This window comes from Phaethon aethereus (genome assembly GCF_964289735.1).
Source record: "Phaethon aethereus genome assembly, chromosome: 6".
Taxonomy (NCBI): Eukaryota; Metazoa; Chordata; class Aves; order Phaethontiformes; family Phaethontidae; genus Phaethon; species Phaethon aethereus.
Window position 1 is genome coordinate 34,335,422 of NC_138580.1, and position 23,351 is coordinate 34,358,772.

The 23,351-nt window shown below is 42.5% G+C and overlaps 1 protein-coding gene across 1 annotated transcript; it reads left to right on the forward strand.

Moving 5' to 3' along the window:
* Positions 1–971: 971 nt before the first annotated feature.
* CAVIN2 (caveolae associated protein 2) lies at positions 972–9,699 on the forward strand (the record flags this gene model as incomplete). The annotated part of the gene is made up of 2 exons (XM_082001642.1): positions 972–1,364; positions 8,905–9,699. 2 exons carry the CDS (start codon positions 972–974, stop codon positions 9,697–9,699), a joined length of 1,188 nt encoding a protein of 395 aa, XP_081857768.1.
* Between the last annotated feature and the right edge of the window lie 13,652 nt (positions 9,700–23,351).

The window sequence follows — 23,351 nt, forward strand, 5'->3', positions numbered from 1 at the left end:
CTTCACAAAAGCTTGAAAACACTGTCCCTCTGCCACCACACACAGTTTATCGCTATTCCCCCAAAGCTGCCACTCTAACCCTACAATTTTTCAATGAAGAAATGCTGGAGAATCCCATCGGGGCAACCAGAATGTCCAGCTAATCTCCACGTCGCGGGTGGTGAATCACATCTCTGGGCAGTCCTTTCACCAAGCAAGCACCCCATGCAACACCAGACGAGGGTGGGCTTTTTTAAAGAATAAGAACGAGAACAAGAATAATAAAGAATAAGGATAAGAATAACAAGAGTAGAATGGAACAATCATAATCTAAATTATTATTAAAAACAACAATAATAATAATAATGAGGAGGAGGATGATTTAAATTATTATTAAAACCAAAACAGTCTGGTGTTGCATGGGCAGTTTGCTCAGTGGAAAGAGTGCTTGGAGATTTGATTCCTCATGTGTGAATATATTATAAGCATGTTAATTATTATGACAATTATTATACATAATTATCATTATATTGATATTATATAAAACTGTACTAATATTATATTACCATATATTGCTATAGCATATTAATACGTGCTTATTAGAATGATTGTTGCGTTGCTTATAGCAATAATTTAGTTTTTTAAATTTGTTTTTATTACTAGTTTAACTCCTTCAGATTAAACGACGGGCTTTGACTCTAACTACACCCACCAACGCCCTGTGCCCCCTCCCACACAGCCGCGGTGTTTTTGCTTGCATCCCCGGCTGCATTTTGCGGTATCTCCTGCCATCTACTGATGCTTGCGAGGGGGTGATGATACGGGAGAGGAAGGCACCGCGGGGACCGGCCCCGGTCGCGGCCCGCCCCGGGCGGCCTTTGTCCGCCCGGGGCGGGCCAGGGCCGGGCTCAGCCCGAAACCTCCCCGGGGGAGGAGGAAGGCTCAGCCCTTAAAAGCGGGACCGGCCTCCGCCATCCCATCCCGGCGAGGCGATGGGGGAGGCGGCGGGAGGTAGCGCGGTGCCCCCGTTACCGGGGTCGGAGGCGGTGGGGGGGCAGGTGAATGCCCTGACCGTCCTGGCCTTGTTGGAAAAATTGGTATCCATGTTGGAAACGGTGGAAGGGCAACAGCGGCAGATGGAACAGAGGCAGAGGGGTTTGGAAGGGGCGGTGCGGGGTATTCAGGGAGATTTGGGGAAGTTGTGCCGCAGTCACGGGGCGACGGGGGAAGCGGTGGAGAAGCTGCTGGAGAAGTCGCGGAAGGTGTGCGCCCACACCCGTGCCGTGCGCGAGCGGCTGGAGAGGCAGTGCGACCAGGTGCGACGCCTGGAGCAGCATCACGCACAGCTGCTCCGGCGGGACCGCTTCAAGGTGCTCATCTTCCAGGTGAGAGGCCCCGCGACCGCCCCTGTGCCCCACATCCCCCTCACCCAGGCCCCTGGCCCCACCAGGCTTGCTCCCAAACTTGAGGCAAGAGCCCATTTCTGCTAACCCTTAGCAAGCTTGCGGAAGGGGCTGACTTTTTACTAACCCTTAGCAAACGTGGAAAAAGAGCTGTATTGTTGCTAACTTAGCAAGCCTGGGTGAAAAACCACCTTTTAATCTTAGCAAACTTGGAGAAAGAGCAATCTTTTTTGCTAACTCTTGGCAAATGTGGAGAAAGAGCTGTCTTTTACTAATTCACTCTTAGCACACCTGAGGGAAGAGACTTTGCTTTGCTAACTCTCAGCAAACTTGGAGAAAGTGCCCTCTTTTATTCTTAGCTAACCTAGGGAAGGAGCTGACTTTTTACTAACTCTTAGCAAACCTGGAAAAAGAGCTGTCTTTTTGCTAACTTAGCAAGCTGAGGTGAAAAACCTTTTAATCTTAGCAAGCTTGGAGAAAGAGACATCTCTTTTGCTAACTCTTTGCAAACTTGGAGAAAGAGCCCTCTTAGCAAATTTAGTAGAGACCCTCACTTTTACTCTTAGCAAATTTGGGGGGGTGAGGGGAAAGCCTGTTTCGCTAACTCTCAGCAAACATGGGGAAAGAACCCTTTTCTTGTTAACTTTTAGAAAATTGTGGGGAAGGAGCCCTCTTTTACTCTTAGCAAACTTGGGGGAAAAAAACATCTTTTACTAACTCTTAGCATATGTGCGGAAAGAGTTTTTTTACGCAAACTTGAAGAAAGGGCTCTCTTGTTAGCAAACTCTTAAGAGTTTTTAGCAAACTTAAGAGCCCATTTTGCTAACTTGTAGTAGTGCCCCTAAAAACTGCCCTCACACCTGCCCTCAGAAGCAGAGAGGGGCAGCGCTGCACCTCCCTGTTGCGCTCAGCCTCACACCCCTCTCCGCTCCTCAAGCTGTTCTGGCCCATTCAGGGATGAGCTAAAAATGCAGCTTCCTGGGAGCCCATCCAGTGATAGCGGCAGTTTGCATATTTTCCCCTTTTTAAGCAATGGTCTGGACAGAACACGGCATGAGCTTTAACTAAACACAGGATGTGTCTTTCACATCTTTAAAAAGAAAAAAAAAAAACAAAACAAACAACAAAACCAAACTCCACAACACACTGCAAGGAGGAAGGAGAGTGAACGTGGGGCTGGAACAGGCACATCACCAGCTCCTCACACTAGACTTGTCAGCTGTGTCTTGCAGCTGTCAGTCGCTAACTCTGCCCTTTGGGTTGTTTTTCTCTATTTAAACAAACACAAAACAACAGAGCAGAACTTGATTTTAAAAGCTGGCAGGCCAGGTTAGTGCACAGGCGCTTCCCCCAGAAAGGAAGCTCCCACCTCCCTGCTTATTGTTCTCCCAAATTACAGCCCAGGCTTGTCAAGCCAGAAGAGGAGGAGCTGCAGTGTGTACCAAGTGTGGTAGTTTCCACCCTAGAAGGAATGTGGAAATTATTCCAGGGACTGGGTAAATTAAGAGACATATTCTCTGGACTTCTCCAAGTAACTTAAGATCTGTTACTGCAAGTCAAAACATTGCCATCTCTCAGGCCGTGTTAGCTAAGGACTGGCTCCCGCCTCCAGGTTCAGAACTAGACCGTGAACATTTCTTGTGGGGAGGGTGCACCAGCGTGGCCTGAGGGAAGGTAATTTTGTGGCATTTCCACTACCCGTGAGTGTGAGAATTAAGCCCTTGCTACTGCAACTACAGCATCTTCCTCCAGAGAACCCAAATTTTAGTGTTTTAAGATAACATAGTGTGCAGAGGAAAGGCAAAAACACAGCTGTGTGTGGGCAGTTAGGTTGCCTCAGCTAGGGATCCCCATTACTGCTGCCTAGCAGCAGTTATTTGCCAGCACTGGGTGAAAGTACTGGTAAAACTCACCAGGAAGGGTTTGAAGGGTAAAGCAGCATCCTGACAGAGGAGGGCTGGCTTTGCTTGTTTCCTGACACTAAATAGTATTGCAAAGCTAAGACCTATTTAAATCTCTGAGCCTTTTCTTAATACTGAGTCCTAAAGTGCACAAACGGAAAGCAAAGAACACAGGTCCGTGTCCCACAACAGCTAAAGAAAATCCACTGCCCATCACTGAGGTAGTACCTTTGGACAGGAGGTCTGTTCTTCATTGATTTTACAAGGATTTAGTTGACTGTGTTGCCATCTCTCACTGGAAAATACGTTGCCGCGGCAGGGGGGAGGTGAACTTAACCGATCCCAAGCCGATGCAGATCGGGAACACAAGTCTTAGAAAAGAAACACTGCAGTTAAATTCAGTAAAAAAAAAAAAAAAAAAAAAAAAAAAAAAAAATCAGTTGTAAACTGGGAATTGCTCCTGGCACTGGCCTGTTGCTAAAAGGCAGCACGGCTGGCTGGAAAACTAGGGCGACAGGCCTGGGGCGTGGGCGGGTGGCTGGGGCAGGCAGCACCCGTGGCTTTCTCCAGCAGAGCCTGAGAGGAGCTGGGATTTTCCACTGGGGAAGTGGCCGCACCCGGAGCGATGGCGGGTGCTCACGAGGCCAGGCCTGTACGCCTGCTGCCAGCCTGGGCAGCTGCCTTACCTGTGTGCCCACCTCCTTGAAATGTCCCTGCAGGGTCTCCTCATAAGCTGGAGATGGGATGACCTGGCAGTCAGCGGGGCCACCGCCTTGCTAGGGTAACTGTACAGAGGGAAAAGAGAGCAGGCGGCTGGCTGGGTTTCTGAACTGCCCTGAGCAGGAATCCATGGGAAAACAATTGCAGGAAGGAGAAGTCACAGCAGTGAAGCCATGTTGACGCCAGATTTCTGTAAGAACAAAAAGGAAATCTGGATATATGAGACTTCTCTTCAGTTGGGGGATTCTTCTTTTCCACTGAAAAAACACAATCCAAAACTTCACACAGCATATGTTTCTTATTAGAACCTGCTTTTCCAGCTTAGGAAGACAGCTCAATATGAAAATACACATTTGTGATTGAGTTCTGCATTCACTGTATACCTCAAACTCCCTCATACTTAGTGGGAGCACTGAGCATAGACAGAACACATGACTGAGCTCCAGCTCTGCATTTTATGAAAAGGTGCTGCCACTTGCCAGCATCAGCTTTCCCTCAGCATACACACTGAGAATGAGCTGCATTTGGAAAAGTTCAGCTATTTACATATTTTCCATTAAAATGCTCTTAGTTTTCTCTCCCTAGCCTGTCTGCATTGTTCCTAGTTTGCATATATTTCTTTAATTGGTGACATACTTTAATGGAGCTCTGTTCCAAGCATTTGAGGATGCAAAAGTTATTACAAATGCCACAAGTGACACAGCAATTTAACAAAACACTGAAGTGACTGTTTTAAAAATCCTTGTTAAGCTTTGGCATTGTTCCCCTCTATTTTGTTCTTGCCACGTGACCAGCTTTTTGGTTCTGGTTTGGTGGGGTTTTTGTTTGCTATTTTAGCTGCGGAAGCAAAATGCAAGGTAAAAAAAAAAGGCTCATGTTTAATTTTTCAATTAAATGTCATGTTTACTAGTGAATAGAACTGATAAATCAAAATTACAGCTCGGGGTCAAGCACACTGATATTCAAGCCCCTTTCAGATGCTGCTCTTGGTAAATGCTTCATCCTGAAATGAAGCAAGAGAAGAGCACAGGAAATTAGCCATTTGGCTATATATTGGTGTTTGGATCACTGTAATAATCTTTTGAAAAAGCAACTTCAAACTCAAAAATAAACAACTGAGGGAAACAGAAGAATTACAAGCCGATAAAGCTATTATCTAACTACTAAATTTCCCACTGGAGCCTTGCAGGGAGAATACTCTTATATGGATGAATGACAAAACTATCTCACATGGCTCTTAGGACTTGATCAAGCCATGCTGTGGGAGGTCAGGGGGATGGTGTAGCCAAAACCAAAACACCCCAGCCTGCAGAGCATGTGTAAATTAGCGGCTAGCAATTTCCTCCCCCTTGCCCACAGTCTCAGCCTGCTCCCTGCCCTCCTCCCTCCCCATGGTGACATCCAGGTCTGAAGAGCATTTATTTGTCTGAAGGAAAGTAGGTGGAACTATAGCTGTTTTTAGAAGCATTTGTCATCTTTTGAACTATTTTGTGTAGCAAAACAAGCTTTAGAGTAGCAATCATTTAGGCATATAACAGCATCTACAAAGTACAGAGGAGCCTGGACTGCTGTAAGCATGGGAAAATGCCATCTCCCCTTCTTGAAGGCTATGGCCTCTTACCACAAATCTAACAAAAATCCAAACCAAAGCACACCGATTTCCCTTATGCAGCATCAGAGATTCAGCACTCCTAAGCAAGTTAACTACCTGGTCACTCGGGCTGTCCAGTTTTCTAGTACACCGTCAAGGATCTTATCTTACTTCCTAGTAAAACATAGGGATGAGATTATAACATATAGAAAGGTCCTGAGAATGGCTGATCAAAGCCACAGGGAAGGCACTGATTTTAACTTTGCAATTATTACTAGTATTAGCAAGAGTTTTTTTACAGAGAGAACTTGCACAATTCTTGCACAAATATTTGGCTTTTACGTGGTAAAATAAAATTCAGAGGAGCTAGCGACTTACAGTCAAACTCGTCTGAGAAAATGCAAGTGCTGTTTTTGAACGCGGATGGAGCAAATAGAAAGATGTATTGCTTTCTCAGAATTTTAGATTAGATCAAGAAGAAAAGATCAAAGTTCTGCTTTTTTTGGCATGGAAAATAGTTATGCAGTTTGTAACAGTTGGCATTTTTCAGTGTATTGTTCTAGTCTTCCTAAATGAAATACCATACTGCTTGAAAAATGTATCAAAACAAAATATAGTTGTCATATAAACTTGTTAGACCAAAAAGTTACCAATAGCCCACTTACAACATGTTATCAGTAATGGTATTTGAAACAGAAACGACTGTTCTACCACAGAGCATTCCTACTGTACCACCTTTGTATTTCCAAAGCATTTTACTTAATTTATTTTCATTTGCATTTTAATAGTTCCTGTGATCCTAAGGTCTTTTAGAAACATGAGATAGCAAAGCATGTCATTTCCATTGTACAAGCAGAGGCCATGCAGGAAGCTTAGAGAGAGAGGTGATTTCTTGCATGCCAATACTGTCCGATAGTCAAAGACCACCTAGGATCTGCTTTTAATTGAATCATTGGCTCATTATTACGTAGCATATTTTTGATTGCTTTTTTTCTTTATACATATGGATAGTTTGACAGTCTCCCTTCTACTCGGTCACAAATCTGATAAAAATTGAAATAAAATCTATGTCCATATTCTTCTGGAGACTGCATGCAGTACTTCAGTTTACCATGAATACTATAGACCCAGAGCTAAACTGACCTTGAGATGAGCCACACAGGCCCATCTCTGGCTCAGACTGCACTGTGAACAATCTCATTTGACACCACTTTCCTAGACTAAATACTCTAAAAGTACAACTCATTAAAATCAGAGTTTTCTGTGCCATTCAGGCACTTACACCTGAATGTTGAGATGTTGAAAACTGTATGTGATTACCTAGGTTTGGAAAGAATGCACAAGACACGTAAATTATGCTTTATACTGAGTTCTCGTGCTCTGGGGAATACTCTAACACTGCACCCACTCATGTAATCCACATTTCATTAACTGCAGTGGAGAGAAAATATAAATATTTGTACTGCAGTTACAGCTGTTTTCACTTAAAGCTGGTGCAGGTTTTCTTTGTTTTGTTATCGTGGTCACTGTTGCTGATAGCTGCAATAACAATATAGGTGCTGGGAGACGAACGCTGGCTTTATTAGATGTTCCACTGCAGGCAAAGGGCTTGGAAAGCTTCATCTGTGCCAGCGTATCCCACTGAGGCTGCTGATCCAGTAAGGTGTGCGGAAACCGCAGAAGCAAAGCACATACAGTCAAACAGCCATCCATTCTTTGATACTTTTCATTTTTATATCCTTGATGGATATTCATCAACACACCTGAATCACAGTATATATGATTATATACTGTGTATATATGGTATAAAATGATTCTGCCTGTCCACGTGCATATTCTTGAGTTCCAGAAGTGCTACAAGGTAGTCGTGACTATTGTTTTTAAAAACAACCACGTAGAAAGTACTGTGGTGTATTCATAAAGACATCCTTATACAGTCTTGACAGCAAATTTAACTCAAGATCAACACTATTCTCTCCAGTGATCACAACTGTATGCTCAGTCCTGAAATAATGAACATGAACTTCGAAGTGTATGTGGCCTTTTTCCCCTTTAACTGTACACTCAGGCCCATGAGGGACAGATCTGAGACTATTACAACCATTGCACTCAGCACTTACTGCTTCTCGTATCTAAAGATAAGCATGGGGGAGAGGGGGAATTAAAAAATTCTTCCAATCCATAACACTAAGTGATATTGCATGCACTCTGTCTGAAAGTTATAAAAATGTAACGAATAGAGACTGTGCAGATCTAAGGAGTAACAATTCTGAGAGGAAAAGGGAGCGTGCGAGGAGCCTCGTTTGCTTTGCATGGGCAGATGCCTGCAAATCCTAGTGCGGAACAGAGCGTCCATTGTGCTGCCTCTGACCCGCTCGGGGTTACAGAGCTGCTTGTGCTCTGTAGTCAGGGAGGTCCTTCGTTACAAGTTGCAGCTTCTGCACGGCTTCATCCTGTTTTGTTTTCAGATACCACCTTTCTTTCCGTGCCCTTTCGTGGTTTTGTTTCTAAAAAGCGATCATCTTCCTCTTAGCTAGAAGTGCCTACTAGTGGTTTTTATGTGATATAATGTCTGCTTATTTTTGTAGGCCACAAACTTTTTTCTTTATTTTTCAAGGAGTTGCCCTGTCTGTATTTTTAATATTTGCCAATTTACCAATCAAATTTACCAATTTTTTTCTGTGCTGTAAATAGCTGGGAAATAGCACACACTCTAAACGTCGTAGACTGCATGGCTTCTCAGTACCAACAATCCAGTTTTAACGGCAGCCTACTTTTCTCTGAAATACAGTGGGAGCGCTAACTGCATTTGCCACCTAAGGTACCTCTCAGATGCACCCAACGTCTCTGCAGAGATATTCTCAATCTTTGGCTAGAGAAACTGAAAGCTGTGGGGGTTACATGACTTCTCTAGGTCTCTGCAGCAGTCTGGAGTATGCCCTCTTTAGCCACCACACCATCGCTTCTCCCCAGGGATAGGTGTACAACTTCACAGCTAAACTCTTATTAAAGAGCAGCTAATTTAAATGGAAAAAAAAAAAAAAGGATTTCCATTCTGTATACATTCCAAGTCAAGTCACTCTGAAAGAGAAATCTTACAGCTGACAGCTCATTAGTCTTAAACTGTTCCAGATAATGGCTCAGTGGGCTTTGAGTGGCTTGTTAGTGGTTAAATATACTGAAACAATAAGAAATGTTGAGCATCCTTCATCTCATTGCAGGGGGGGAAAAGTAATTGTTCGGGTTTTGCTTTGTTTATTAAATTTGCGTCCCGTGAACTATGAAAATCAAATATTGTCAATTCTTTCAGGAGGAAAATGAGATCCCTGCCAGTGTTTTTGCAAAAGAGCCTATTCCCAGCATTACAGAAGGAAAAGAGGAGCCTGTGGATGAGAACAAAACACTGGAAGAAACCTTGCATACGGTGGAGTTGTGTTCAGATGATGAAATGTTTCATGAGGAAGATGATGTGGATGACAGCGCAGAGGAGAAAACAGAGGAATCAAGAGCTGAGAAAATTAAAAGATCCAGCCTCAAGAAGGTAGACAGCCTCAAGAAAGCATTTTCCCGCCAAAACATCGAGAAGAAGATGAACAAGATCAGCACAAAGATTGTCTCGCCTGAGCGGAGAGAAAAGATCAAGAAATCGCTTACTGTACATCATCAGAAATCATCCTCTTCAAAGAGTTCGGCTTTCAAAGTATCTCCTCTCACCTTCAACGTGAAGAAAGTCCGTGAAGGAGAAAGTCCTGTTGAAGCTGAGGATAGACCAACAGAAACTACAAGCAACGACCAAGCCGAGAATGAGGATGAAATGTCATTCGCCGACATGCACTCAGATATGACACCTACCACCTCGCTGACAGAGGAGGGCAAAGCAGTAGCGGATTCTCTACGGAAGGAAGCCAGAGTGGAAGGGAACGCCACAATGAACAACAACATCGAGCTGTCCATCGTTGAAGACGATGAAGAGTATGGGATGCCTCTAGAAGTTTCTAGCCAGAAACTGTACAATGAAAGAAACAACCCAGTCGGTGGGGAAACGGAACAATCTGATGAAGAAACAACCCAAGCAGCTGTCCTGCAGATAGACCAAACAGCATAATCAACCCAAGCCTGCCTTCGCCTTCCAGATACGCATGGTTTTACGTAGGCAAGTAACTAGTTTCTGCTACACAGGTGGTAGTAGTGATTCAGTTTCTTCCATCCTTTTCTCTGCAGTGGTAATTTATTGCATCGTGTTGGAATGCAGAGCGAACAAGGTCAACGACACAGGCTGCAACATGCTCCCTTTTAGGCCAATTCACTGGTGTTTATTAATTTAGAGATGCTGTCAGCTGGCGTAAGAGACTAGCAGGAAAAGAGTATGTGTAGTAGAAGCAAGCTGGTCAGCTGCCTTTCTTATAGTTAGTTATAGTTATAAAGAGGAATGCATGGAGAGTAGTCAAAACCCAAACATTTCTGTTCTGTATTCTTCTCTGTCAGTATTTCCCAGCACTGTGAGTAGTTTTGTATGTAAATGTAGAAATACCAATGAGAACATTTGATTTCGGTTTCCTTGCCATGCTCTGTGAATACTAACAGCCTCAGTAACTGTGCATACATATACAGTTTTTTGGGGACTTTGCTCCACAATGCTGTAAGACTAGAAGAGCAGAGCACTTAGGGGGTGAAGCTGAAAAGTTGGTTCCATCCATTTCAGTGGAGGAAAGATTTTCGACAGTAGTCTCTCGCTGTTCACTTAGAAGAAATTACTGTGTTTAGGTGGAAACAAAAGGATGTTTTTCAATCCACCAGATTTACAGAAGTATATTAGTGACAAGCATGAATGTGTGATCAGCTACTGTACCTTTAAGGCATCAGAAATTCAAAAGAAAAAAAATAGAAGGAATTTGATAGGAACATGAAGACAGTCTAAAGAAAGTATGAAATGCTATGAAATGTAAAAAAAAGGCAAAATAAGCCCCCACAATATTAAATCTATACTCCCAGCTTAAAGAATATATACGCAGATAACACTAATTAATTCTTAGTCTTTATAGCAATATACTATTAAACTTCGCACCTGCACAACTTTGTATCTCAGAGTATTTTGAAAATAGCATAATTTATCTTTTTACAAAGTATTTCATATATATAGCTATATCTACACAGAAGAGTTAGACAATTACAGGGATGTAAGGACAGTTTTTTCAAAAAGGTGAAATAATCTTTCAGGCATGTTTAAAGGGAACAATGTGTTATGGATTGAACTTCATTGCAGGGGCGAGTTTATGTAAAGATGAGTCTGCAAAGCCACAGGATTTGATTCTCTGCTAATAACTTTCATCAAAGCCACCTACCTGCTCTCAAAATTACAAGTCTGTAATTTTTCAAAATTCATTGAAAATGAGAGGTTACAGGGTAGTTTGTTCACTATGAATGTTCATTCCTGTCACTTAACAAAGGTAATCGGGAAGGGAGGAAAGGGAAGCACAATACCCACAACAGTTACCTTACATCCTTGTTTGTTTATGCAGTGGGTTATTTTTATTTTATATATATATATAAAAAATTCTACTGATACTTAACATTGCACTAAAAGGTTGCTTCCTTCAACTTGTATTTAGAATCACGAATTACAGGGGCAATAAAAACTACAGCAAAAATACCATTATGAAGTGATTAACAGATACTACTCCACGGGGGTAATATCTGTAACCAGTAAATCACACTGGAAGTTAGTCAATAAGAGCTTAATGTAGGTGAGTACTATTAAGATTTAAGCTCTTAAGTGTATGGTATCATACAGGAGATACTGTTTGTAAGAAAAATCATGGCATAACTCGTGCAGCTATATTTTTATTTCATATTAACTACAATGGATTTCAATCATTTTTACTTGTAACTAACTACAAATATGATAAATAAAAGCATAACATAAAACACAGCCATGTCAGTCTTTGGGAGAAGCAGTCTGAGAAGTTGGCAAAGATGAAATTTAAAGGTCAAGCATTTACTGCTTCAGTTCATGTCCCCATTGTACCTCTACCGTTTTCTTTCTCATCCTCTGCTGTTATTTAGCAATGCAAAAACCAGTGCTTTGCTTTCCAGACACTTGTCGGATCTCTAGCCCATCTGAACTGTAGTCAGGCACTTTCCAAAATCTGCTAGATCCATCTGCATTTTTTATTGGACTGCAGCATACTTCTAATACTTTAAATAGTCCTGAAAGCATATTTATATTGAAGTGTGTATTCTGTTTATGCACACAGATAAATTCAAATCTTCTAGAGTGCCACATAGTCTTTAGCAGGCTTAATTTTACTGACAGACCAAAGAATGGACATTTAACCTTTATGTAACGGCTGTCAACTTCCCACAGCCACCAAGCGCCAACGAGGAACCCCAGCATCATGTTTACATTTTGCTTTCAGATACGCCTGGTTTGTTCGTCCTGCTAAGCTTTAATTCCAACAATACCCCTGGCCATGCTTTATCCAGTTTTAGAGATGCTGAAACGAATCCCATGCGCAGTGTTTTAAGAGCATTACAGTGCTATCTAGTAAAACCATTGGAAATGCAGATACTGAGCATCTGTGAGAATTGATTCAAATACCCACTACAGGATACACTACACACAGAGCCATCAGTTGCAGGACTAGAATTAAATGTTTTCTCCATCACAATCACACATTTGCAAGGACGCCGGCCTGTAACCCTAACAAACATAAGAAAGCATGCTTTGCAAGAGAGAAAAATGTTTACTTGACTCAGGAATGTCTACTTTTGTGCTATCTTATAAACCAGAGTAAGAAGTAAGCTCAGGATCCTGATATGTACCCCAAGGTGATGCTTCCTCTCTCCTTCCATTCTCGAGTCCTGATTAAAAACATTAGTCTGCAAAACTTACTGTTTCAGGGAGGAGACAGACTGCAGCACCAGCAGCACTGTATTCTTTCAAGTATCTGAAGTATGTGCCTGGATCTTGTCAGGGCTGGCAGATGTCAAACATACGCATGGGTATTCCAGGCTTGTGCTGACAGGTTTGTCTACATAATTACTTTTTTTAAAAAACTACTTGTTTACCCTTCTTGACACGATAACATGGGTAAAACGCCTGCCTGTGAGCTCCAGTCATACCATTATTCCTTGGAAGACCTGACCTGTTAGCTGCTGCATGGATTCAGAGTTTGACCTCCACTGAAATTGGCCGGAGCTTTGCACCAGGAAAGAGGGTATGATAAAGTACTTATGGTATAAATATTTAAACTAGCAGCACTCAGCAGCTGCTGATACTCCCATTTTCGATGTCAGAAAACCAGCTAACATTTCTGTCCCCTTTTTAGGGGAAAGGGCAAAGAGCATCCTGTTGACCCCCACGTGCTAATCCATGAGACAGGTCCTCTGTGAAACAGCAGAGATACAGGCTTTCTGGACCATTTCACTGTCAAATAAGAGAGTGCAGTGAAAGCCCTCATATGGGCCTGACTGAAGCATGTTTGGTCATTAAAGAGACAGAAGAAAGGGAAGAAGAAGAAAAGGATCAGAAGGTAAAATATACCTGTATGCCCTTTACACTGATGCAATAAAAACCATTTGTTGTAACTGTTTGTCATTACAGCCTATAACATGCCTGATGACTGATAGTCACACGCTTAAAAAAGAGGTAAACTCAGAAGAATTGGTGATGTCAATTTGTTACAGGGCAAACTGTTCACCAAGGGACTAGCCCAACCCTGAAAGTCCGCGAAAAGCTGGCTCAGAGGACTGAGCTGTACAATGTTTTTGGGACACACGTACAACTCCTGTGACTACCAGTGAGAGCTGTGTGCATAGATGCAGGACATGAGATCTGTGCATCTCCCCAATCCAATCTGCTTAGCTCATCAACAGAGTAAAAAGTTTTACTGCCATCAGCATGGCAGATGCAACAGCGTGGCAGAAAGGAACGCTATAGCCTGCTTTGCAGGGTGCATTGTGAGCGAAATTTCAAGCAAAGTTCTGACTGCAAGGTCTTTGCTGTCAGTAGCTGCATACAACAGAGTATGTGTAGCTCCAACTCCTGAAAAACAAAGTCAAGTACACAGGTGAAAAAGTTCTACTGTGACCCACTGAGACACACACAGTCGCTCTGGGTGTCAAGAGCAAGGTGTCAGGTAGTCTTCCTGCATGCAAAAAAAAAGATTTGCCACTCTGTGCTAAGCAAGCACGCAGCTGTTTGGCCCCCATCCTGGTTAGTGCTTTGCCTAAGCAACTGAACAACTGGCAGGAAACAGCCACCAGAGCAGCCCTGAGGGTGCTGACTCAGCACGTAAGTATCCGCCACTCTCTGACTCATGCCCTCACTTTCCCAAATAAATGGAAAAAGGCTGATAGCCACTTTCCACCACTTTAAACTGCCCATTGCCAGGGTTTTGTTTCAGGATCTCCATTGGAACCAGCATCAACCCCAGGCTGAATCTAACTGCACACATAAAGAAATTTTAATCAGTGTACTTGCAGCTGTCGGTGGTGGCTGATCTTTCCTGCCCTCTTTTTGATCAAGATGCCTTTTTTCCTTTCCTTTCACTCCACCAAGTCATTTGCGGGAGTCTGAAGTACACACTAATTCAAATAAGGAATTCTCTCTAACTGCATGTTGAGAACTGATAATCAATGTCATCTTTAATTTTTCTTACATGGTTATCCCCTTTAATGGAGTGTGCTGCAGTAACTGAGAATAAATCTGCTTTGGGTTAAGCTAAAGATTGTTATTTATTTTTCTTTCAGACCAGAGATTAATATTGCTGTATGACCATTGGCACTAACCTCTTTTTCCATAGCAACACTAAAGAGAACATAAACTATGAGTCATAATTTCTCTCTGGAGGACTTTTTTGTAATTATGATCATTCCACAGTTCCTAAAATATGTTAGCTGATATATAGCTCTGGTATAACAGCTTTGATTTTCCTTCGTTTGAACACACAGGCAGAAAGAAGAGACTTCCGTTATTTTCTCCTTCTCAGGCTGAGCTAAACACTACACGAAGTACCATACATTCGTTATTCATTATAACTGTGTGGCTCCTAAAAACTCCACAGCAATGTTTTCCTTATAAAGGTGGAACAGGTTTCCTCGCTTTCAATAACCTTAAATGATACTGACCTTCTAAAAGAAAACTCGTGTCCTTCCCAACGTGGTTAGTAAATTGGGGTCTGACAGCTGGAATTGATCCAAACTAGAAACTGTATTATACTTGGTGGCAGCAAGGCTGCACACTAGCATTGCTCCTCTGACAGACAATATAGCTTTAAACTCGCCAACATTTCTTCTCCCACAGAACACAGCTGCAATATACAGCCCAAATTCAGTAACAATCGTGATTCTCTTCAGTGAAAACCTGGCCTTGGAACAGCTTGTCCATATAGCTCCTTGGAATATCTCAACAGATGATCACACCAGATCATCACAAGAGATTGTAACACTTTTTTTGTGTGTGGCTGTCTGCCTTACAAGACAGTCTGCTGCGTGCTGGTGCAAAGTGCTCAGAAAACCTATAGCGCCTTTTGCAAGAGAAGAATTAGGAAAAACAATTAGCAAACCCAAGGACACACACACTCAGTCAACAGTCATAATCCAAAATGTAGAGACAGAACAAGCTTGTGTCTCTCACTGCTCTGCAATGTGGTCCCCAACAGCTAAACCAAACCCAGACTGCACCAACACAAAGGATACATGGTTCTCCCTTGCCTTGCCAGTATGAAGCAGTGTACACAGGCTCAGGCTTGCGCAGGCACGCACTGAAAGACCAGAACACCAACTAACATAGTATCAATCACTCTACAGACTTGTGTACTCCTCCCTAAAGGCTTGTGGAAAAAAACCCCAAACCTTCAAATTCCTGAACACAGGGAGCAGAAGGTCATTATAACAGCCTATGCCATTAACTCCATCCAGGAGAGTCTGGCTCTCTCTTCTTTACTCCCTCCCATCAGGCTTAAGCTGTGTAGAAGTGCAGGTGATGTGAACTGTGCTGGATACTGAAAATGTGCAAGACGGTGTTAGGAACAAATAGCACACAGGGGATGCCTATACTGCACACTATGTACACATACCTCATTTAGATCAAGTACCACGCACAGCCTAACTACAGAAACACAATGCTCCATTCAAGCAAATTTATCTTATTTCTCAGCTACTTAGCTCCTGATGTCCTACGCTATTCATTTAAAGCGAGCTTCAGCATCTTTTCAGTACACTGCCAACTACAGTTATATATGCCCTTATATTACTTGTTCCTTCTGACATGCCTGTAGGCAAATGAGCCCCATGAGGGTGACAACATGAGCTGCATTAACCAGCCGCCTGGTCCCTGAATCATTACAACTCAACACAGCGCTGTGAGAGAGATGGAAAAAGGGACAGTGAGAAGTCTGACTAGAAGTAAACAAATTACAAACACTCAGGAGCTGTCTGCATTTGCAGAGTCAGTTGTCACTTCCACACTATCACAGTGAAAGCTATATGCACGATGTGAGTTCTTTTAAATAACCTTCATTTTCCTACAAGGTTTACCATTTTTGGTAATTGCTGATGATTGCTGGAGATTCAAGTCAGTGAGCGAGTTATGACTGAGAACATTAAGAAGTGATACGTCATGTAAGACCTGTGTAAATAGGTCCTACGTAAAATTGAAAAGAAGGGGCTTTCTGTTTGCATGCCAGGTGTAAGCTCTTTAGAAGATAATGGCTGAATGCCACTGCACACCTCTCCAAATAAAAGGCAAGCCTGCAGTACATGGAAGCATGCATTTCTGGGTTAGGTTTAACAGCATAGAGATTGCAATTAAAAGAAGGTCGTGTTATGCAGTAGCTCTAAAACACTATATATTACATATATATGTCATACATATGACATCCAGTTTCAAATAAGGTGAGAACCTGGAAAAGTTTTCATGGATTTTGGAATGGTTGTAAATTCTTTCTCTAAAAAAGACATAGATTGACAGGATCCTATAAATCCAATCCTAAAATCCAATCCATCAGATTAGGTTTTTTAATCGGTTCCCATTTCTTCTTAATGATACAATAAGTGACATCCAGCTGGGAGTGGAAGGAGGCATTAAGACAGGAATAAGTGTGTGGGAGCAGGAAACTAATAGGAAAATATGGATAAGAAATGAACAGTGGGATGTGATGAGAGAGGGAGCGTGTGAGGGAAGGAGCCAGTGGGAAGGGTGGGGAACTGGAGGAAGGAGCTGAAAGGCTACTGAGAAAGAAACACCGGCAGAGCACCCAGAACAGAGACAAAGACCTCGAAGCAAAGGATGGGACAGAAGCAAGAGGCACCAACAAAACAGGGAAAACAAAGAAAAACAAGAGTCAATAAGGTCTGAGTTCAAAAGGATAGAAACGAGAGCAGGTAATCAGAAAAGACTGTTGGATAGCTGCCATGTAAGAGACAGCAACAGTGAAGAAAGAGCACAATATTTATTTTATCATCTCCCTACCTGCCAATCTGTATTGCAGAGGCCGTGCCCAGGATTTAGGTCTAGAAATGATTTTTACTGTGCAATGTTGTCAATGCTTTTTGTTTTGCTTGGATTTTTTTGTTTGTTTTGAGGGAGGAAAGTTAGTCAGGAATAGGCAAAAGCAACATCTTATTCAAACACATCAAAGTAGCTCAGCCTTGAGCCTGCAGAAGCTCATGCTGGGAACAGCCCCAGGTCTGCAGCGCAAGCTCACACATGTGCCCTATCTACTTGCTTCCAAAAAGGCTTGTGGGGAGGGAGGTTGGGGGGGCGAAAGTGGATAGATGCTGCTAGCAGCAGGATGGGATCTCTTCTCCAGACATTTAGCTAATCCCCCACTGAGTACAGACCTCCTGCAGACAAGGGGCAGGCAGGATCTGCTAGAAGCACTGAGGAATGCACCTCCAACAGCTGGATTTCACTGCCAGATCACTGAATCCTAATGGTTTGGTGGAACAGAGCCAGCAGGATTTCTTTGCTATTGCAAACAGGTTTTTGGGAAAGCAAACCCAGCTCTCCTCCTCCACTGGGCCTCAACCCCTTACTTTGCCAAGTAGTCTGCTATATTATGATACAAGGCAGCCATGCTGCTGGGCCATTTCTCCTTCGTGCTTGGTCTCCCGTGGGAGTTGCTCCATTCTCACATATCTGCTGAGAAACAGCTTGTTCTTTCTGGCGTTCCTCAGTTTCTTTTTTTAGTGGTGCCTTTCTGCCAGTTCACACAGCAGAAGCTAGGTTCTGCTCCGACGTCAGCACAGACCTGCCTGAGTCCCCTTCTCACCATGCACCCCTCAGATCAGGAGCAGCTTTTTCCTCCTCCACCCGTAGCATCTCCTAGGTTGTTTCCTGATGTTTTCTTCCGCTTTTCCAGAAGCTTTCCAGTTCATTCTATGTGTCTCATAAAATGAAAGGCTCTACTACGAATGCCTGTTAATGGCTCACGGCATGCAGGTTAATGGATACACAGGGCTTTTCATACCTGCCATACTTGGATCATTTTCTACACAGAAGAGGGAAACACAGGGACAAAACTATGAAGGGCTTTGGAGCCAATGGAAGGAAAACCTGGATTAGGACTCTTCAAAAGGGAAGTATCTCCTCACCTACTTGTTTGCTACTGTCCAACTTCAGTACCTGAAAAGACAGTCTCCTTCTACAGAAGAGAGGAAGGGGGACATGTATTGAGAGATAAAAATGACAGTGGAAACGCAGGAGTTGTATGGCTTCTTTGTCACATAACTCCACAGTGACATATGTGTATCTCATACATGCATACAACTATATATACATGTGTGACATGTATGTATATATATGCACACCTGTATATCCATCCTTACTATTTAGTACAAGGATTAATGTGGTAAACACTAAAAAAAAAATTGGCATCGAAGTCTCATTAATTTTGAGGACATCTGCACACCTATACCTCATTCTATAAACTAATAAAGACAAAGTTCCTCAAAAGTTTTCTTCCTGACATTTCTTACAGTGCCTGTGCTATCACAGTATTCAGCATCCACCCTGAAAAACAAAACAAGTTCAGGCAGGCCCCTTTCATATGATGTGACAGTAGTCCAAATCTATGCCAGCAGTGGGAGACTAACAAAATCCAAATGTGTTTAGAGAAAATCAGGGACAAGAGGACTTGAACTGCTGGTTCTTGATCATATATGAGAGTTACTCAAGCTGCAGCTCTAATAGTAATTTCATATTACATAGAATGTTTCACTTTATAAGGATTTCACAAAATCACTTTGCAAGTTTTTCATACACAGTTTTGCGCAATATTTTTCAGGCAGAGGCAATGTTCACACAGAGACAGACGCAAGCTCGCTCTGCCCATGCTTCAAGCCAACTGGAAGACACATTAAATGTCAGACATTGCCCCAAGCTAATATGCCACGTCTCTTATTAGCTCAAACGGGGCACTGCACTAACTGCATCCATATGATGCCTGGTCAGCTCAAAACACAGACAGGGTGAGATCATCTCTGCCTGTACAATACTGTTAGGCAACACAGCCAGAGAGTTTTGCCTGCGTAAACAATGCACTTGCAGGGTGTATTACTCCACTGTTGCTCCGTTAATGCCTAACCTACCCCAAGTAATAGAACAAAATAGATCTTCAGACTGTAATTAAAAAAAATAAAAATACATCTGGTAAATGTTTTACCTGTAGTAAGTACTGACGTTGGAGAAAAGATGTCTACTCAGAACTCATCTGATTTGCTTCTTATAGCAGAAAGCATGGCAAAAATTCCTCTTTGATGTCACCCTGTCGGAGCAATCTGAAGGAGTATTTTGGCTCTATAAATCTTAATCATCACACTACAATACAGCGCTTGGTGTCTGCTCTCATTTTCTTTGTACAAGGCTCTAAAATGAGAGTAAAGAAGGGATCAACTAAACTCTGCAGTGGTTTTCTTGTGGTCTAAATCCTCTGGGGAAGGTGACATGAAATATTGCCTGTGGACTCAGCAGCAAGGCATGTGCCTGCCCCTCCATGATACAGCGGCCCATCCACCGGGGCCCTGGGCAAAGCTCACAGTCAGATTTCTCACCAGCAGCAGTCTTCCTGCCATGGCTCTCCGTCCAGATGACCACAGGGACTTGGGGTGGAAGAAGCGGCACAGTGCTTTTCTGACATGCCCGAGATCCACAGAATTCAAGAAGCTTATGCAGAATAATTACTTTGTGTAGGTAAGGATGAGGCTTTAGCCTACTTCCAATATCCCCACTGTGATAGAGACATTTTATTCTTTAAGCTTATATATTATTCAGTGAGTTCTGCCATCTTTCTCCAAATAGTATGTTCACTCAACAATGCAGCTGGCCAAATACTGCAAAAAAGCATTAACTGAAAAATTCCTGTTAGGAAATAGGGTTTCCTCTTCTCCACCTAATGCATTTCAGCAAGTTCCAGCTACATTGCTTCCTCTCAACATTTAACTTGACAAAGCATGCAGTGAGCCTGGCAAGAAGACATCAAATGTTCATGTTTATCAGCGTTAACAGTTGTTATTGTTCTTATATCAACAATTAAATCTTGCCCTTGGTAAGAAATGGTTCTTTTTTCCTGACTACTAGAAACTTCTTTTGCACAATAATCCTCTTTACATAGCATCATGATATTTTCAGATTTTCATGTTCAGCTTTGAATGCTACATGCACACTGCTTGGTAAGGAAAAGCCTGCTACATTTAATATATATTATACTTTCATTCTTAACTGGATTCAGTACAGTGATCATTTGCTGTTGTTCCTTTGCCAAGTTGCATTGCTGTGGCTGCTGCCTTCTAAATTTGATTGTTTTCCATTCGTATTTCACTACCATTACCATCATGATTTGCATTATCAGATTGTTTTCCACCAGGCTTTTACTAACCCATACTTGTGGGGTTTTTTTGTAGCGGTGATGGGGAAAGGTGGGGTCCTGACATCCATCAGCAGTGGCATCTCGGAATCATCTTTTGCATCATCCATTTATTTGTATTTATTCCAACATCATAGTAAGAGCCCTTACGTTGCTGCTTGCCTTCAAATCTGGCTGAGTTTTACATAAGGTACTCAAAAGTACCATTTTCAGAAAAAAAATCATCAATGGTTAAACTGAGTGAGAGGTAAGTATGGGGAGCTTAATTCTACTCTTGTATATGTGGATACAGTTTTGGAATTAATGCACTGAAGCCAATGGAGCTGTGCAAGCTCTGTCTACGCTGTGCAGCAGAAAAGGTGATCGTGGACTGGACTCCCTTGCACAGCTAGGCTGGGATTGCAGAATTCTTGTTTGTAGGATACAGAAGCCCTATTTGAGCTTCTTCAAACGACAGTCTCTTTACTGCCTTCAGGACTAAAAGCCTGAACTGAGAGCCAACTGATGGATTCAAATCAACTCCAGCATGCTTTGCATTTAATTAAAACCAAGATTCCGCTCTTTGCTGTAACTTCCCCAAATACTTTCACTACGTAAACTAGCTTTTAAGAGAACTTTCTCTGAACACAGATTGAATACGCATCTGCAAGACATTCTTTGGATTCAAGGTAAAGCACCCAGATACTGTTCTGAGGAGTATGATACACAATTCTTTAATTCTCACTCAAACAGTTCCTGTTTATCTTCATGGAGGACTAACTCAAATATTAGCTTTTGGATTTGATAAGGGACACATTAAACAAATGCTGGTGCCTGTATCATAAAAAAGCTCGTGCTCAGCCAGAGAAGAGGAACACTGCCTACAAGTTAAGTTTTACTATATTCAGGCTTTCCTTGCAGTGGTGGTTTCTTCTACAGCCGGCAGTTTTCCCAGTAGTGGATAAGCATATCTAATAGAGTAGCTTACAGGGAGATTTCAATCACCCCCTAGCACATGACAAATGAGACATTTCTTGTGCCAGCTCAACTGCACGCAGTATTCCTCTCCCTCCTGAGAACTCTAGTAAGAACTTTGGGTCTGAGATACCATTTTGTTACTCCATTATCATGCAGTGATGAAAGAAACAGCAGTTTAATTGTTTTCTATCCATGAGATAATGAATTACTCCTTTCTCTAAAACAGAGTGGCAGCAAAAGAAGGAACAGGAATACTCATTTCCTTTTCCAGTCAACAATTAAAACACTTGTCAAAAAATGTGACAATCGGTAAAAATCTATGTAAAATTTGGTAATAGCTTGACACTTCCAATATTGCAAAAAGTCTCACCTAATATGCTCAACTAATCAGTCTTACTAATGCTGAATGGTTCCTTGAAATTAATGGTGCTTCCTGTGGACTACACCACTCCTCAGCATGAATTAGACAAGCAAAAAATCCCAGTGCTTTTCAAAGACATTTTGAAGTAGGTCTACAGTAATCCCCAAGGTGCTGCTTCTGATTAAAAAAAACGCAAAAAACCAAAACAAAACCAAAATCAGCCAACAAAATAAAACAGAAAGAGAGGGGTAAGAAAAGGTCACACAACAGAAAACAAAGTTTTCACAGGCATTTACCAACTTCCTTACCCTGCATCACGCAAATGTTTAAACACACTCTTACTAGCTCTTCCAACAGATAGCAAATATTTCACCCCTTGAAGATGATTTCCACATCTTCTCAAACCTGTGTTTCACCTCAATATTTTTTGAAACCACAAGCACAGGCTAAAAATGCCAGAATTTGCCACTGAAACATGCCACCTGAATGCAGTAATGCTTTTGGAGCTCAGCTTACAAACTCCTCTTCCCAGGACTCAGCCTTCTTCTGCTCACATCCTGAAGTAAAATGGAGTTATATTGCTCACATTGGCCATAAACACCAACAGCCCTGTCGCTCATTTAGAAATCAATGTATTTTTCCATAAAACTTGAGAAAAAAATACAAAACTTCAGCCCGTCCCTGAGGAACTGTCCCCTTTCCTCCCAGTGCCACTCATAATCAATTCCCTGCACAAGGGGGCTCTGAACCGTGGCTGTGGCTCTCAGATACTACCACAATAAAGAGTAAATACTGGAAACAACAACAGGTTTCCCCCCGAGAGGATTGCATCCAGGCACTTGCCTCACAGCGATAAGCGAGCATCCAAACAATCAGAGGCGCAGACGGCATTGCTCTCAGAATAGTTCCTGTGTTCCTGAGTCTCATGAGAGGTGAAGGAGAAGATTTCCCTCTCAAGGGCCACTGCTACGCACGCACGCTTTCCTGTGCCCTGGCTCACCCCTGGCCCTTGTTGCTCAGCCTGCCCTGCTCTCCAAACAATTCAAATGAGAAAATGCCAGAATTAGAAACAGCACAGCTCACTTGTGCACTATTTGCCATAGATGGCACTCTCTAACCAGCCCCCCAGGTTCAACAGCATTGGTTGCACCTGAACACTACTGTCTACACAGGGAGCATTGCTGAAACGGGTCATTGTTGATGAGGGTCACCTCTCAGGGAAAAGCAGCACTCTATTTCAGAAAACTTAGCACTAGCTTAGAGCCTAAGGTAGCAAGAAAAAAAGGATGAATACTGTCTCTTCCTCAGGCAGGCAAGTATCCATTAGAAAGCTATTTCCAAAGGTTTGGGATAGACTGTGATACCTGCCAGGTGAAATAAAGCCCTGAGCATCCTCAGCAGATATTGTTCCACAACCAGGTAAGTAAGCTTCCCGCAGCCGAAACAGTATGACACCCAGCTTTTGGTTCCTGTCTAGTAGAATCACCCAGGAAGCAAAATTTATTTTGCTTAAGGGTAAAGAAGGTCTGTTCCCACAGGAGAGCTTTGCTTCCTGCTTTGGGAAATCTAAAT